This window comes from Macaca mulatta, chromosome 2 (assembly GCF_049350105.2).
Source record: "Macaca mulatta isolate MMU2019108-1 chromosome 2, T2T-MMU8v2.0, whole genome shotgun sequence".
NCBI classification, from domain to species: Eukaryota; Metazoa; Chordata; class Mammalia; order Primates; family Cercopithecidae; genus Macaca; species Macaca mulatta.
In genome coordinates this window covers 4624915-4642507 of record NC_133407.1, presented here as the reverse complement: position 1 = coordinate 4642507, position 17593 = coordinate 4624915, and the positions used below count along the sequence as shown (strand labels likewise).

The 17593-nt window shown below is 49.4% G+C and overlaps 1 protein-coding gene across 1 annotated transcript; it reads right to left on the bottom strand.

Annotated features, from left to right (window-relative positions):
- Positions 1–1634: 1634 nt before the first annotated feature.
- On the bottom strand, positions 1635–17437 carry LOC144339429 (uncharacterized). Its single transcript, XM_077994064.1, has 3 exons — positions 17389–17437; positions 13243–17280; positions 1635–10488 (listed from the first exon to the last, which is right to left on the bottom strand). The coding sequence occupies exons 1-2, from the start codon at positions 17435–17437 to the stop codon at positions 16148–16150; spliced, it is 1182 nt and encodes a 393-aa protein (XP_077850190.1). The 3' UTR covers positions 1635–10488; positions 13243–16147.
- Between the last annotated feature and the right edge of the window lie 156 nt (positions 17438–17593).

Below are 17593 nucleotides of genomic sequence, written 5' to 3'. Positions count from 1 at the left end.
GGGGAGATCTGGAATTTCACTTTTACTCGAAGGGCAGAGGGAGAGCCAGAGACATTTCTTTTTTTTTTTTTTTTTTTTTTTTGAGATGGAGTCTCACTCTGTTGCCCAGGCTGGAGTGCAACAGTGTGATCTCGGCTCACTGCAACCTCCTCCTGGATTCAAGTGATTCTCCTGCCTCAGCCTCCTGAGTAGCTGGGATTACAGGCATGTGCCACCACGCCCGGCTGGTTTTTGTATTTTTAGTAGAGACGGGGTTTCGCCATGTTGGTCAGGCTGGTCTCATACCCCTAACCTCAGAATCTGCCCACCTCGGCCTCCCAAAGTGCTGGGATTACAGGCGTGAGCCATTGTGCCGGGCCAAGACATCATTTTTATATAAAAAGAAACATGGGTGCAATAGCTCACGCCTATAATCCCCGCACTTTGGGAGGTGGAGGCGGGCGGATCACTTGAGGTCAGGCGTTCAAGACCAGCCTGGCCAACATGGTAAAACTCCATCTGTACTAAAAATACAAAAATTGGCCAGCGAGGTGGCACGAACCTGTAGTCCCAGCTGCTCAGGAGGCTAAGGCAGGAGAATCACTTGAATCCGGGAGGTGGAGGTTGCAGTGAGCCAAAATGGCACCACCGCACTCCAGCATGGATGACAGAGTGAGACCCTGTCTCAAAAAAAAAACAAGAACCCATGTGGAGTACAATGCAACATGTACTTGCATGAGTAAGAGGAAACATAATACAGTGTCTCATCCTTACCATATGCCATATACCAACAAGCCAACCATCGAGCCCGGGATGCACTCAGTGCTGGCTCTTGTGTTTAAGGGCCTCTGAGGTTGCAGGGGAGTTTGAGGTTGTACCTCCCTCCAGGGGCTGCACACGTGAAGCAGAGCCTAGTTGCCGTCCATGACCTAGACGGCAGGTGTTCAGAGAGCTGGTGGAGGCTGGAGTGATGGTTGCCTGGAAAGGCAGGAAGGATCTTGATTGGCTGAGGCCACTGAGGGCTAGGAAACTGTATGAGCAAATGTCGGCGGTGGCTTGGCCTTAGAAGGTTGGTCCTGGGACAGAGACAAGTATGAGGGGCAGCATAGAGACAACAAAAGTGGACCCAGATTATAGAAGGCTCCCACGGGGGACTCACAGAGTTTACACTCCATGTGGCCAGCGAGTGCCACCCAAACTTGCCTCTGCACCTGCCGTGTTCAACCCTCACAATACGTCCAAAATCCAACTACCTCTTTCCTGCCATTCTATTCCAAGCCACCTTCACTTCTTACCTGGATTAAGGTTGCAGTTTACCTCTATCCTTGCCTACACAGAGCGGCCAAAGTGATCCTTCACAAAGATGAAGCATGTCAGCCGGGCGCAGTGGTCACACCTGTAATCCCAGCACTTTGGGAGACTGAGATGGGCAGATCACGAGGTCAGGAAATCGAGACCATTCTGGCTAACATGATGAAACTCCATCTCTACTAAAATACAAAAAAGTAATCAGGCATGGTGGCACGCGCCTGTAGTCCCAGCTACTCAGGAGGCTGAGGCAGGAGAATCGCTTGAACCAGGGAAGTGGAGGTTGCAGTGAGGTTGAGTGGAGGTTGCGCCACTGCACTCCAGCCTGGGCAACAGAGCAAGACTCCGTCTCATAAGTAAATGAATAAATAAATAAATAAATAAGGAGCATGTCATGTAACCGCTTTGCTCAAAACTTTGCAATGGCTCCTGCCTCCCCGAGAGCAATAGCTAGATCTTTAGAATGCTCCTTCCCACCAGCCTGCACCATCAGGCCCCAATCGCTCTCACTCTCAGCTCCATCTCCCTCCTCTTCCCCCTGCTCACTTTGCCCCGGTCACTCTGGCCTTCTGGCTGTTCCTAGAGCAGGTGGTCCTGCCTCAGAGCCTCTGTGCCTGCTGTTCCCTCACTCTAGAAAGCTTCCCCCAGCAAGCTTAAAGTCAAAGTCATCTCTCTAAGGCCTTTCCTGAGCATGCAATTTAAACCTGCACCCTCCCGGCACTCCCCTTCCCCTTTCCCCATTTAATGTCCCTCTATAGTACCAATCACCTTGTAAAATAGCATCCAACTCATTTATTTATTTTGCTTATCTATCTCATCTAAAATGTAGGCTCCACAAGCATACGATTTTTTTTTTTATGTCTGCTTTGTCAGAGTGTAATGTCAGGCAAATTCTTCCTTCGGAAGAGTTCCCACTAATAAATGTTGAAGGAATGAGGGAAATTTGAAAAAATCCCCATTAGATCACCACAATAACAGTTGCTACAGGCAAGATCCTTTGATGGATTCTAAATTTAGTGGACAGAAGTGTAAGCAGAAATAGACCATTTGCATAGTCTTGAAGTACTCCCCTCCACCCTCTACAAAAAATACTTAGGAAATACAAAGGGAAAATTGTAACTTTACAGTGAATCATCCTTGCAGAAACCACTTCAACCGAGTGATCATGGCTAACATCGGCCGTGAGATAAAGTGGCATCATGGAACCCCTGACATGCCTGGGAAGGGCACGTTCTCTCTGTGATGTCCTTCCAATAAAGCAGCTCCTTGACACAATCCTGAGAAGACACCAAACAAACACAAATGGAAGAGCAGGCTACAAAATCACTAACTAGTCCCCTAAGCCGCCACCGAGTGCAGGAGAGTAAGGACATGGGACCTCTACATGCACTGTGGAATCCCAGATGGAATCCTACAACAGAAAAAAGGACTTGAGTAGGAAAAAATGGTAAAATCCAAATCGAGTCTGCCATTTATAGTATTGTAGCAAGATTATTTTCTTAATTTTGATGACTATTCCATGGTTGTGTAAGACTAACATAAGGGGAAGCAGGTTAGAGGGTAAAAGAGAGTTCACTGTACTATTTTTGCAACTTCTCTGTAGATCTAAAATTATCTCAAAGTAAAACATTTTGAAAAAGAATCATCAGAGGTAACTGCAAATTTGTCAGTCTTCTTTCACAGAACTTTATACTTCTCAGCAGAGAGGAGGGAAACTCAGTCTAGAGATATCATTATTAAACGTGGAATTTGGAAGAAGGGTCTGCCAGTTAGTTGCTCAAGTAACAAACCTGGTGTCTTTTTTTTTTTTTTTTAAGGTCTCACTCTGTTGCCCAGGCTGGAGTGCAGTGGCACAATCACAGCTCACTGCAGCCTTGACCTCTTACAAACAGGTGATCCTCCCACCTCAGCCTTTCGAGTAGCTGAGACCACAGCTGGGCACCACCACACCCTGCTAATTTTTTTTTTTTTTTTTTTTTTTTTTTTTTTTTGCAGAGATGGAGTCTCCCTATGTTTTCCAGGCTGCTCTCAAACTCCTAGGCTCAAGCCATCCTCCCACCTTGGCCTCCCAAAGTGCTGGGACCACAGGCACAAGCCACCACAACCCACTCACTCAGTGTCGTCTTTGGACCCCTCTTTCGCCATCATGGTCCAATCCAGTCACCAAGACTTGTTGGGTCTCTTAATCTCTTGAATCCCTCCTGCTCTCCAGCCCCACCAGCCCCTCAGAGGCCAGCCTTTCTCTTCTCATCCGGGTTACTGCTGCAGCCTCCTCTGGAGTAAGGGGAAAACAGTGAAACTCTAGGGAAGGGTGCCCTTTGGAGACCTGGAAAGGCTCTTCCTTGCAAATGAATGTCATGGAGTCACCTTGAAACCAGGGAGAGGGAAAAGCAATGTACATGATACGGAAACCGGGATGAAAAACTGCCTCAACCCTACCAACAAGTGCAAGGAAAAATCTACAAAACTGAAGTCCATCTTGGTCATTCTATACAGTCTTTATTCTGTGAGAGAAAGCAGTGTCCCCCACTCAGGATATCAAAGACTGAGCTCCCACGTTATCTCCAGGTTTTACTCAAAGAACTCTGCATATTTGGGTATTATTTTTATCTCTCCCTTTCGTTTATTGTCTCAAGGTAAACACTTGTGATTCATAAATGCCTTAAGAGTGAATCAGTATTCTCCTGTTCAAACCAATAGAGGCCACATCAAACAATAACCTACAAGGTATTATTAATCATTAAATAGCACATATATGAGCACTCAGGCAAGGGAGCCATTTTTCTTTTCTTTTCTTGTTTGTTTGTTTGAAGGAAATCAACAAAGTACAAACCTTGACTTCGACCTATTCAGGAAAAAAGTATTTTTTTTTAACCATTAAAAAAACCAAGGCTAAAAAGGGCAAATATTTCACGTGGGAAAGTGCTCCTTCGTTTGGGAGACTTCCTTCAGCCATTAAACTATGGCCTGGATTTCAAACTGTAGCAGTTACTTTTTCCATAAGCTCACACCCTCGAAAAATGAACATTCTCAACCATGGTCGGTAGAAGCAAGAGTCCATTGTAGAATTTCTACACCGTAGCCACACCTGGGTGCAAACTGACAGGTAGGCAAGTCCAGAGCACACCTGCTCTACTGAAGAAGAAGAAACCAAGTCATGCCAAATACACTGTAAGCACAGCCGTCACAGGACCTCCCCCTCCTTCTCCCCTATACACACTAAAGAAGGTCCTCTAGGCTCAAAAATGGGGTTCCTCCCTCTATGGATGGTAGATCAACGGTATCACCCCTCACAGATATGGAGGCGCTAAAACATGAATGATTTTTTAACAATATTTCTTCTCCCTGTCCCTCAGGAAGCATCTCTGCTGATACCACGACTGAATGGACACGTGAATCTAGCACGTGCAGTCGGAGGCCCACAGAACTGGGATGGTCATGTATCCCAGCTTATGCCAGTTGTGCCAACATCAGTGTTACTAGCATTATCTTCCACTCTCAAAAGGGTTCCAGTTTGAACCCTAAATGATACGGTCACCTCCACAGAACTGGAGCAGGGAGGGTCTTGGGCGTTCATCTTTCCCACCAATCTTATCTCCTACAAGTGAGATGGGGGTCCAAGGAGGGTCTGCCCACATTTATGCTTTTGATTTGCCCCTCCCTCTGCAGCCCTTCCCATGCCCTCCTGTCCCCATGAGGGAGGGAGGACCACCCGCGCATCCTGCACGCCAGGCCCATATTGACGCCTGATGCTTTTGCCTCCATTCAGATCTCTTCTTTCTGTGAACCTGAGGCTCGTTTTAATTATTCAAGGCAGGACCACAACAAGCTCTGCATCTGCCTGCACACAAAGCCAAAATCACAGTGCTTGGGTGGTGGGGACCCTTTTCCCTGAAAAAGAAGGAGTCAGATCATTTTTTAAGGTCTCTCCCAGCCCTAGAACCTGTGATTCATAAGAAATTGGCTGAAGCTTTTGGTTTGCCAATATACTCATGAACCAGTTTACCAGGGTGGTTGCCATCCATTTCTTTGAAAACATTAGCACCTTGTGAATTTTCATGAGATGAACGAGGGTACCCATCTTACGTATCAGAGATGTTTACTATACAGTAATAATAAAGGTAGCTGAGAACTTATATTGTATTTACAAAATGCCAGGCACTGTAGTAAGCACATTACATATATTGGTCCTCAGAACACTCTTATAAGGTAGGTACAATGAATATCTCCCCATTGAACAGATAGGTAAATCAAGGTACAGAATTGTTATGTCATGCAGCTAGAACGCAAGTAAGTGGAACACGAACCCAGGCAGTCTGGCTCCAGAGCTGGCCTTTTCGCCACCCTGCTATCCAGTTTCTTCTGAATATCTATGTAGATATATGTTCAGCATTCCTAACCGAAATAATCAGCAGGCCAGTCAAATCTCAGCTGTAAAACACTTGAAGTTCACAGAGCAAGTCACTATTTAAATCTTGGAGGGCATTTCACCTCCGCTTTATAGCCCCCTTTACCGATATCACTCAGCATCGTAAAACAACCAGGTGTGCTGGGGTGCTCTGTCAAAACAGGTGTTTCTGTGTGCTGTGTTTACACTTATTTAACCCAGGTTGTCTGGGCCCAATTGCTATTTATTTCTTAGTTATACAGACTCTTCCACGGGGAGCTCGTATGAAAAGAGGTGTGAGGTGGGAAAACAGGTGAGTAACGGCCCTACCGCAGGACCTTTGGCTGGGCTTGTGTACTACCCTGGCAACTGCCCACTGGGCTCACCTGTCCCAGGTGCCCTCCACACTTTCTTTTCCAGTCTTCCAGAAGGACCATTGATCTGCCTACTGGCCTTTTTTCCCTTTCCATCTGCTTTCCAGCAGTGGAACCTGCCTGCTTAAATCTTACTTATTAACTACACATAGATATGGCAGACTGTGATTACAGTAGAATTGTTTGGGAGCTCAGTATCTTGCCTCTTCCCACGTACCTTACCCTGGGAATTGCTTTGTACTTGCATATTGCCATGTGGTGGTGTGTCTTTAATAACCATCAATAAAGATAGGCCTGGGAAAACTGGGACAGCCACAGCCACCTGACTGCACAGAATGGAGCTGTCTGCAGAGGTATCCCGGCTACCCAGAGGTGGTCACCAGGAGCGGTCAAAGTAAACCCACCCCCTTTGATTCTGCAGCCAAAAAGAATTTAGAAGAATATGCTCACCATCTGAGGGTTCCCTGAATCCAATAAAACCTGTTCTTAAGTCTAAGTTCATTTACGAATTTATTCTCCAAATATTTGAGAGTGACTGTTCTGTGAAAAGTATTCTACCTAATACTATGAGGTGTTTCGTAGCTTCTTTCGCAGAAAGGCAAAGGATGTGGGAGGTAAGGAGAATCTTTTTTTTTTTTTTTTTTTAGACAGGGTCTAGCTCTGTCATCTAGGCTGGAGTGCAGTGGCACAATCTTGGCTCACTGCAGCCTTCGCCTCCCGGGTTCAAGTGATCCTCCCACCTCAGCCTCTCAAGTAGCTGAGACTACAGGCACGTACCATCATGCCCAGCTGATTTTTGTATTTTTCTGTGGAGATAGGATTTCGCCATGTTGCCTGGGCTGGTCTTGAAATCCTGGGCTCAAGTGATCCAGCCACCTAGGCCTCCCAAAGTGCTGGGATTACAGGCGTGAGCCACTGTGCCTAGCTGGGAAATTTTTATAGTATAAGCCTGGGGTGTCACACTCTACACAGATTAATAGCGCTTGAAGAGCAGGCAGGGATGGAAGGAACTGTCAAAAGAGGTATGTAATTTTGCCTTGCATGTAGTAGGTGCTCAAGAATATTTATTGAGTGGAATTAAGTTAAACAGACAATTGGAAATTGGATGGTCTTAGCCCCTGACTATACTGTCTGTCATCAGTGCAGGTTCACTCAATACAAAGAAAATGAGCTGAGACTCTACCCCTCCATCCAGGTGACAGATGGTTTTAGATGCCGAGTCTAGGTCTGCCCCAGGTGCCAGGGCTTTGAGGGCAGGGGAGGAGATGAGTAGCCACCCACAACAAGGAGACCAAATTCTTGAACTTGAGTACTGGGGTGCCTCCGTGATGGTGAGAGCCTATGGAGATAAAGGTCACAGCTGGATACATGTATGATATATGCACAGCGTGGCAACCTCTTCCAGGAGCCAGCGACGTGCTTGGACTTTATCAGGAGACCTCCCATCAGGTCAGGTGAGCCTGGCACACACCAGCACGCTGCAAGAGAGCCCGCTCTCCCTGAGTCCTCTCAGATTTCAACCAACGCTGGTCTGTGGAGGTCCAAGCCCACAAAAGGACAGACTCCTTTTCCCTACTAAACACAATGTCAGTACTCCGAGTGGGGCTGAGGGAATCCAAAAATGAGCTCTGTCATGTAGACAGTTGCCCACAGTGGTTGAGGAACTATGGAGATTCATGCTCGGTCCTTTCTCGGAAGCTCCAAGGATTCAGCGTACTGCCTCACCCTTTGTTCTGAGCCACTGTCTGCCAACCTCCTGCCCCAAACCATCACCCCTAAAATGAGTAGCAGGGTATGGTCCCCGTAATTCCCCAGTCCTGGTCTTCATTTCCAAACAACCCCACAACCTTTTCCAGCCTATGGGATTATATATGCATATACACACACACACACACACACACACAAATGTGTATATATATGTGTGTATATATATAAAATGTGCATATATACACATATACATTAAAAGTGTGTGTGTATATATACATACATACATCAGATAGATATATATGTATTTTTTTACTTTAAGTTCCGGGATACACGTGCAGAACGTGCAGGTTTGTTACATAGGTATACATGTACCATGGTGGTTTGCTGCACCCATCAACCCATCATCTAGGTTTTAAGCCCTGCATGTATTAGGTATTTGTCCTATTGCTCTCCCTCCCCTTGCCCCCCACCCTCTGACAGGCCCCAGTGTGTGTGGTTCCCTTCCCTGTGTCCATGTGTTCTCATTGTTCAACTCTCATTTATGAGTGAGAACATGCAGTGTTTGGTTTTCTGTTCCTGTGTTAGTTTGCTGAGAATGATGACTTCCAACTTCATCCATATCTCTGCAAAGGACATGATCTCAGCATACGTATGTTTATTGCAGCACTATTCACAATAGCAAAGAATTGGAACCAACCCAATGCCCATCAATGATAGACTGAATAAAGAAAATGTGGCACATATACGCACCATGGAAGCCTACGGGATTTTATGTTACACCTATGGCAGCACAAACAGCATGGAACGAACAACTAACTAGTACAAAGTGATGCAGCTTCCAGAATTCTACAAGGGCCCTCATTCTCAAACCTGGTCTTCTTTTCTGACATCTTCCCAGAAAGGCTTTCTGCACTAAATGCTGAACCAGGCAGCTCTACCCTCAGTTCAGGGAAGCCTAGGACCCTACCTCTGTGTGTCATTTCCAGAATCTGCTCAGCCATCTTTTTGCTAAGTGGGATCCTTCCCCTATGTCTCTCCCTTCTGATTTTCCTCCACAAGAACAGGACCTTCCCTCACTTCCTCTTCCCACAAACATGTGCCTGTCCTCTGGATTACTGACATTCTTTACCAGCTTAACAGACATCTCTTTTGTCCTCTCTGTTCCAGTTTCTGGAAATCTGATTCTTGTCCATGGCTTTCCCTAAGAAAGAGAAGTCAGCACTCTCCTGGCCTGTAAGCTCCTTTCTCCACCCTGTCTCTCTAGAGGTAGTATTTTCCAGAACGCCTGTCTATCCCATATCCGGAGTCCCCAACAGCCCGCAGTCCAGCCAAACGTCTCCTGCATTGACCACAGAAGTCCAGTCTCTCCCCACCTGGGATGCCCAACAAAGCCCTTCCAGCCTAGACAGTCTAGAACAAATGGCTATGTATGAGGACAAAATGCTACAGTGGACTTGAAAGTGCCTCCTCAACTGTCAAGTAATACCATGTGGGCGACACGTACCTTAGGTACCTCCCACTCTGTGGAAGAGACCAGAAGTCCCAGTCATGCTAGAGCCCGTCAGTCTTTCTTTCTTTCTTTCTTTTTTTTTTTTTTTTTTTTTGAGACACAGTCTCAGTATGTTGTCCAGGCTGGAGTGCAGTGGTGCAATCTCAGCTCACTGCAATCTCTGCCTCCCGGGTTCAAGTGATTCTCATGCCTCAGCCTCTGAGTAGTGAGGACTACAGGCACGCGTCACCACGCCCAGCTAATTTTTTGTATTTTTGGTAGAGACGGGGTTTCGCCATGTTGGCCAGGCTGGTCTCAAACTCCTGGCCTTAAGTGATCCACCCGCCTCAGCCTTCCAAAGTGCCGGGATTACAGGTGTGATCAACCATGCCCAGCCCTATCATCTTGAGCTCAGCTGTGGCGGCTGCCCGGACCATCTTCTCTTCTTCGCTATGCCTGACATCTAAAAGGAAAATACATATTTCATTTGCAAACATCATCTCTCCACCACTTGGAAGATCCATTATTTTTCTCACTTCTCCCTCTCCTAAATGTGAAGCTGGCCAGCAGCAGTGTCTTGGTGTTCCAGCCCCTTCGCTGTATTCCTACCATCATGTCTTCTCTGGTCCTGAGATAAAAGCTCAGCACCACTGGAGCACTGATTCCAGAGCTAGAATTATTGCCTCCTCTAATCTGCCTTTCAGAGCGCAAATCAGGGGAACACACTGGCAATTATAAGGAGGGAGGACATGTGGCTTGGCTTGGTTTGGTTGACTGAGAGGCAGCCTGCCTATCCTGGACAGACCCTGCAAAAGGCTTCCTATGTCCTGGAGCTGAGAAATTAAGATCCCTTCTTTTTCAGAGAATATAGGGTGATGAGCAAATCTGAGAAAGGAGAATCACAGCACAGCAAACCTGGGACTGTGCTCTGTGACCCTACCAACATCACTCACCAGCAGACAGCTCAGGGTCTTAGCTGTAAAATTCATGTTTGGTGGTAACGTTAGTCACTTGCTGTAGATGATACTTGAAAATGTTTTTCTCCTATAGAGGGATATAGTAAAGAGAGCTTCTAGACTGGCAGGCAGTTCTGGTTTTTGCTATTTCCCCTCTGGGAGGCCGCTTGACCCTGTGCAAGTCGCTTCTTCCTGGGCTCAGTTTCCTTATCCATTAAAGGAGTGGGCTGACTCGGTGACCTCTTAGGTCCCTTCTGCCGTCTCTTCCAGCTTCCATCTTTCTATAATCTGTGAGATAATGCAAGAATGCTGATGATGATGATTGTAACTAAAAATATGTTGTGGCCGGGTGCGGTGGCTCACGCCTGTAATTCCAGCACCTTGGGAGGCCAAGGCAGGCAGATCACCTGAAGTTGGGAGTTCCAGACCAGCCTGACCAACATGGAGAAACCCCGTCTCTACTAAAAATACAAAATTAGCCAGGCATGGTGGCACATGCCTGTAATCCCAGCTACTCGGGAGGCTGAGGCAGGAGAATCACTTGAACCCAGGAGGCAGAGGTTGTGGTGAGCCGAGATTGCGCCATTGTACTCCAGCCTGAGCAACAAGAGCCAAACTCCATCTAAAAAAAAAAAAAATGTGGCCGGGCGCGGTGGCTCAAGCCTGTAATCCCAGCACTTTGGGAGGCCGAGGCGGGCGGATCACGAGGTCAGGAGATCGAGACCATCCTGGCTAACACGGTGAAACCCCGTCTCTACTAAAAATACAAAAAGAAATTAGCCGGGCGTGGTGGCGGGCGCCTGTAGTCCCAGCTACTCCGGAGGCTGAGGCAGGAGAATGGCGTGAACCCGGGAGGCGGAGCTTGCAGTGAGCCGAGATCGCGCCACTGCGCTCCAGTCTGGGCGACAGAGCGAGACTCCGTCTCAAAAAAAAAAAAAAAAAAAATGTGTGTGTGTGTGTACACACACACACATGTATGTATGTTGTATGGCCAGGTGTAGTGGCTCAGGCCAGGTGCAGTGGTTCATGCCTGTAATTCCAGCACTTTGGGAGGCCAAGGTGGGCAGATCACTTCAGGTCAGGAGTTCAAGACAAGCCTGGCCAACATGGTGAAACCCCATTTCTACTAAAATCACAAAAATTAGCCAGGTGTGGTGGCACGTGCCTGTAGTCCCAGCTAGTTGGGAGGCAGAGGTGAGAGAATCGCTTGAACCCAGGAAGTGGAGGTTGCAGTGAGCCGAGATTGCGCCATTGCATTCCAGCCTGGGCGACAGAGTGAGACTCCGTTTCAAAAAAAGAAAAAAGAAAATACGTTGGTTCATCCCAAATCACTTTCAGGTCCTGAGTTTTACCAAATGGTTTTTCTGGATAGCTAAGTTTTTCTGTTTTTGATTTTTGGAGAAATTTGGTCTGATGTTACCATTTGAGCAGCTTATCAGCAAGGCAAACAAATGCATGCCCTGAGTTTAAAGGGGATGGGCTTCACCCCACATTCCAGAGGCTTCTTGAGGTCCCTGGGCCTGCCCCCACATGCCCCAGCCCCAGCATGGCTCTGACCTTTTCAGGCACAAGGGTACAAGTTAGCATCCATGTGATCCCTCAGGGATACCCTCCTTCATCCCTGGCCTTGCAGGTTCGCGCCTCACTGAAGCTCTGCTCAGGTTAGGAGGTTAGCAGGGAGCACATTTAGAACCTTCCCACAGCCGCTGCTGTGGCTGGGCCAAACGTGTGAGTTAAGCCATTCCAGGATGCCCCACCCCCACCCGACTGGGAAAGGCTTTCTTGGCAACCATCCTCTTTCAGAGCCCATTAGAAAAGTGCACATTCCCTTGGTTTCACTGGCTCCAAGTGAGTGTGGGAGGGTGGGGGGAGTATTACAGGCTGCCATTCGCCCATGTTGAAAGCTTCTGCTTTCCACCCCCACCTCCAGTTTGCAGTGCAAGGTCCTAGCTTGGCCAGGAATCAACCAGGCCTTTTGTTCAGAAGTAGCAACTTATTTTTATCAAAGATGGAATGCAGTTGCAGTTGTTTCTTATGCCTCTGCATGGAAACCAGGGCTCCTGCTGCAAGCACTCCCGACTCCTCTTCTCTCAGCAGACACTTTGCTTTCTCACCTATCCCTTTCTACATCCAAAAATTGGATGCAGAGCTGCTCAAGTGCCTCAGAATTTGCGAGTAAAAAGTTGTAGAAATTCAAAGTGTCTTTATTGTCTATTTTAAATGCAGGCTTTGGTGATCACAACTCTATAAACCCAATCTAAAATTACCCAAGGACCACAGCAGTGTGGTGTGGCAAAAAGAGCTCCCAGCTGCCTTCTGCCCACCCTACGCCCCCGCACACCCCCAGCCTTATGTTGCTGTGGGCAGCTGAGCAAGTCCCTTCTCTGCCTGGGGCTTAGAGTACCCACTAGTAAGCAGAGATTCCCTGATCAGCTTTCCTTAACCTTTTTTGATTGCACAGAGCTTTGCAATTCTGCTGAAAGCCGTGGACCCTCTTCTCAAGGGAAAAAAAGTGACGCATCAGTTTATGCATTTGGAAAGTATCTGTTAAGCTCCTGTTAAATATGCACATATAGACACACGTTGAAATTCCATTTCAGGGGCTTTACAGGTAAAAAAAAAAATCCTGGTTATGAATCCTGTGAACAGCATATACAGACTGCTAGCTAGAAAGACTATGATACTAATTCTAGCAGAGGGTTCTCAAGCTACCAGCCAGCACATGCCAGAGAACCGGGGCAGCAAGGTGGTCATTACAAAGGTGACCTCTACTTGCCCCCCCTTCCCAGCACCCCCATCTGGCATGCGCCCCAGCAAACATGCGAGCACAACCAGCCTGGAATGTGCTGTTTCTGGGCACTCGGACTGCTGGAAGCTGGCTGCAGCCCTGGAGAGACAACAAACATGTCTTTCTACCCTGGGCTTTATTTTTCTCACGGTCCCTGAAAGGGCTGTGATCAGGTGATATGTGTGGGACTGCTCCCTGTACAGGTGCGGAGCAGGTACCGAGGGGAGGAGAAAATCCGCCCTGTGTGTACTTACTCAAAGCTCTTTCAATAGCCCTCCCAGGATAGCTCTTGGCAAGGCAGCTACCACGTCTCTGGCAGGCTGGAGTGAATCTGAGTGTGAGAAAGTCAGTCATGCGGAGGAAAAGGGGAAAAAAAGCTTCAAATCCTCAGGCAAAATACCTTTTTTCTTCTTCTCTTGCTCTCTCCTTTCTGTAGCTTTAAACCAAACCCACAAACCACTCTGATACCAGGGGACAAAGGGGAGTTTCACTAGAGATGCAGTTATTTGTTTTATGGTTTGAAAGCAAACAGGTGATGCAGTAAGACAGAGAAATCACCCTTCCAGGGGCCGGGGTGGGGAGACAGCGTGGGTGGAGACAAGCACGAGAGCCCCGGTTCTATTTATTGCACATGACACGGTGAGAACAATTCAGAACGATGCTGGTATCACAGTGGGATCAAAGAGGTGATCTCCTCTGACAAACTGGGCTCCAGTTTCTCTTTGCTTTGGGAGTCGGGGGAAAAGGATGACTGAAAAATAAAGGCTGTTTCAATCTATCTAAGAGCATTCTTCCAAATCCAGATGTTTCTTCCTGAGTTGAGGAGCTTACTGTCCCATTTGAGAAGGGGTGGGGAGAGGACAAAGTTGGGTCCTGTTTTCACTGCCTAGGATAACTTTTCAGTTCCCTAGAAACTGAAAAGTCATCTATGAGCCCATGTGCAAGAAACTCTTCTTGAATGGTTAGAGTGGAAAGCCAGAGAGTTCCTGGAATTTATTTTTATTTATTTATTTATTTTTGGTCCAGACACAAATTCATAGTTTTTTTTTTTTTTGTTACTTGAGCCTCTGTCCCCCTATCGAAAACTGTGTGAGTTACTTGCCCATTCTCCCAGTCCAAGCACTCCCAAAGTGGCAATAAACGAGTTGATTAACTATTTGGCCCATGAGGCTGCTTTAGGCACTGCAGTGAGACCCTAACTTGACCATATTCCATTCCCCATGTACTTTCAGGGCGCCAAATAGTGGGGAACAGAATCAGATGAAAAAGTCTCTTAGAATGGGCGGAGGTGGCACACCCCAATAGTTAATGAAGGCCAACCAGCAGACGGCAGTCAATGTCATGGCAGAGCTTAGCAGAGCAGGCACTGGTTCTGAAAGATTTGGGGGGAACCTGGGAAGGGTTAACATGCTTCCCTGGGAAGGGTTTAGTTCCTCGGAAGAATCCGGGTCAGTGTATTTGGGAAGTTTTTAAAAAGTCAGACACTCAGTAGAAGCATTTTAAGAAGCTTGCAAAGCTTATTGGGGCCATGGCAGAAAGGAGGGTAACTTCACAGGCTCACCACCTTTCACAGAGAGGATTTTAACCACACAGGAAAACCCACGTCTTCCAAAAGCAACAGACAATTTTCTGTCATCACCACTTTTCCATCTGTTTAAAATAAGAAAGAAAATTCCTTCCCCATTGGCCCCAGGTTGCAGGTCAACAAAGGAGGCATTGTTCACCATTTCTTCAGAACATGACAGGGCACAGCTCACTCTGCAACGTAAGAAAACACTAAAAAAAAAAAAAATCTCAGAGTAGCCCAAGGGGCAACAGTGAGTAAACCAAGCCTGCAGTGAGGTAAATGTTTGGTTGCAGACTGGAGGACTGTCCTGGAAGGTGGAAATGAGGCTTAAGTTAATACGGTCAGAGCCACGATTCCTTAGTTAAGACTCAGGAACTAAATCTGAGTTCCTGAGTTCCTGGTCGGGAGTTGGGAACACTGCATTAAAGCGGAGGCAGGTTTGAGTTGAACTCAGGTCCCAAGAGTGTGCAGTCAATGTCCAAAGGAGCTGATGTAGACAGATGCCTCTGGGAGTCAGTCTGCACCTGCGTGCTAGGAACCTTCTTCACTAGCTTGAACCGCGTAACTGCCCTTTCTGCCTCCAAACCCTGCAATCTGCTCTCCCACTTTTGCCAGAGCCAACTTTCTAAAGGGAAACCCTGATACCTCTTCTTTGCTCAAGAATGTTTCATGGCTCTCCATTGTCTAAAGATAAGGTCCAAAGTCCTTTAGCAAGATGTTTAAGGAGCTTATGACATGGCCTCAAGCTGCCTCTTCTAGTCCTTCACATTCCCTAGGCTCCAGACCATGTTCTCTGAATAAAGTCTTCAAGTTCCAGGGTCTTGGCCTTTAATGCCATGGGTACCTGCATGCTCTCCGGCCCACGACTCAGCACATTCCCAATGCCCCAATCCTACCTATTTTTCAAGGCACATAGGCCAATCCCTCCAGGAAATATTCCAAGGTACCCCAACTTAAAAGTAATTTAATTCTCCTGAAACTCCATAGCATTTTACCTCTATCCAGACATATGTCTCTCTTGAACCTAGGACCCCCCAGAGGAATTTCCTGGGACATCCGTAGATGTCAGCTGTACACGTTCATATGTATCTCTAGAGTGCTGGCTTCCAGAGGGCAATAACGGTCTTACTGACTGCTGTAAACCCAGGTAGACCAGCAATACTGTTATCCATACAAGTGTGGTTTCGTATTTTGTTTCTGTCCTCCTCATCTCTCAGGCCACCACCTAACTCAGAAAATAAAGGAAAAATAAAGGAACGTTCAGTCATCAATCAGAAAATCAGCGTCTGTCTGTCCCTGCAGTTTACTGTCACCTTCTTGCAGGCTGCCACTGTATCTCTCATCGTGGAAATCCCAGGGTTTAACACAGTGTCTGACACTGCGCGTGTGTTCCACAATGAAAGAAAGAAGGGGGCTTGCCCAAGGGTCACCCAGAGTCAGGAACCACTGAATCTCATCCGGGACGAGATCTGGCGAAACCATTGACAACATTATCTCAGTAGGGAGCTGGGAGGCAGGAAGGAATGAAGTGTCTGAGAACCGTGCTTCAGGCCTCCGGGACGCGGGAAGGGCTGAGGGGGCGGGAGGCCACATCAAACAAGACGCTGGGCTCCCGGGCTGCCCGGAGCCGCGAGCCGAGCTCCCAGGCGGCGAGAAGGGCGGAGGGGGGGTTGGGGCACGGGGGCCAGCGACCCGGGCAGGCGGGAGGGAGGCGGAGGAGGCGGCCGGCCCAGGCAGTGCGCGCCGCCCGCCCGGCTCGGCAAATCCCCCAGGGAGGCCGCCGCCAGAGCCCTGGCGCTCCCGGCCCGGCGCCCGCCACGTGGCACCCGGCGGCGGCGGCGGCGACTCCTCCCGGCGCGCGGCCCGGCCAGCAGGCAGCACGCAGCCGCCCGCGCCGCCCGCCTCCTCCCGGCCGCCCGCCGGCGGCCTCCCGGGCGCAGTGAGGGGGAGCGGCCCGGCCGCCGGGACCCGGGGAAGGGGCGGGCGGCGCGAAGCCGCTTTAACCACAGCCGCCGAGCGGAGGCAGGAGGCTGACCCGGCCGCTTCCTAAGTGCGGTCAGGCATCCCGTGACCGCGGCGGGCGCCCAGGGCCCCGCGTGGGGGAGGGCGGGGGCGAGGAGCAAACTCGGAGGCCCCCACCTCGCCCCCGGGCTGTTGCAAATGCGGCTTTCAGCCGAGTGAAAACCCCAAGCCCGAAAGTGAGGGTGGGGCGGGGTGGGGGGGAAGAATCCCCACTCTCCAACCCGGGTGTGCGCTCCCCGCCCGGAAGAGCTGACCTTGGCCTGGGGAGGCGGGGGTGGGGAGAGAGGGTAAGCGCCGGGGCTCGGCTCCCAGCCCGCCGCCCCTTCGGATTCCTGGCCCGGCGGGGCCGGAGGAGGGGGCCCCGGACACACACACACACCCCACACGCAGCGCGCGCCAATGAGCCCGGGCCAGGCGCAGGGGGCGGAGTTTTCCCAGGCTCGAGCACAGCAGCTGCTATTTACCTTCTTGGCTTCTCCCGGGGACCAGGAACCGGCCCCCGCTCTCCGCCGCCCGCCGCCGCCCCCCGCCTCCCTGCCCCCGGGGCGCGCGCACACACACTCACTCACACACGCACGCACACACACATCCTCCCGGCCCGGCCGCAGCCGCGGCGGCAATAAAACATCCTGGCACGTGCTCCGGCTCCAGGCGCGCCCACGCCGGCCGGCTGATGTCAAACTGCAGCTCGGCTGGTGTAGCTCTTAAAGGGCCCGCGCGCGCCGGGGGCCGAGGCCGCCCGCGGGGCGAGGAGGGAGAGGCTCTGCTTCCTGGCCCTCCACCTCAACGCGCCGCAGAACCTGAAGCCTACGGATGAAAAGGGAAAGGGTGGTGAAGGCGGGCGCGAGTCCCTGAGGCATTGCCCTCAGAGCCCCCCTTGTTCATTTTTTCATTTGAAATACCATTTCCTTCCACCCAGTTGGAAATTATTCTGATTGTTTCCTGGGGAAGCGCGGGGTCTAAGGCCCCAAATCCAGAAGAGGAATTTCTGAAAGACGGGGTGGGGGTAGGGGGGG

Excerpts from the sequence above, each read along its gene's own strand:
- LOC144339429 (XM_077994064.1), bottom strand. The coding sequence starts at position 17,437 with ATGCCTCAGGGACTCGCGCCCGCCTTCACCACCCTTTCCCTTTTCATC. Across the intron at positions 17,281-17,388 it reads CACCCTTTCCCTTTTCATCC|AGCTACACCAGCCGAGCTGC; the intron begins GTAGGCTTCAGG and ends GGGCCCTTTAAG.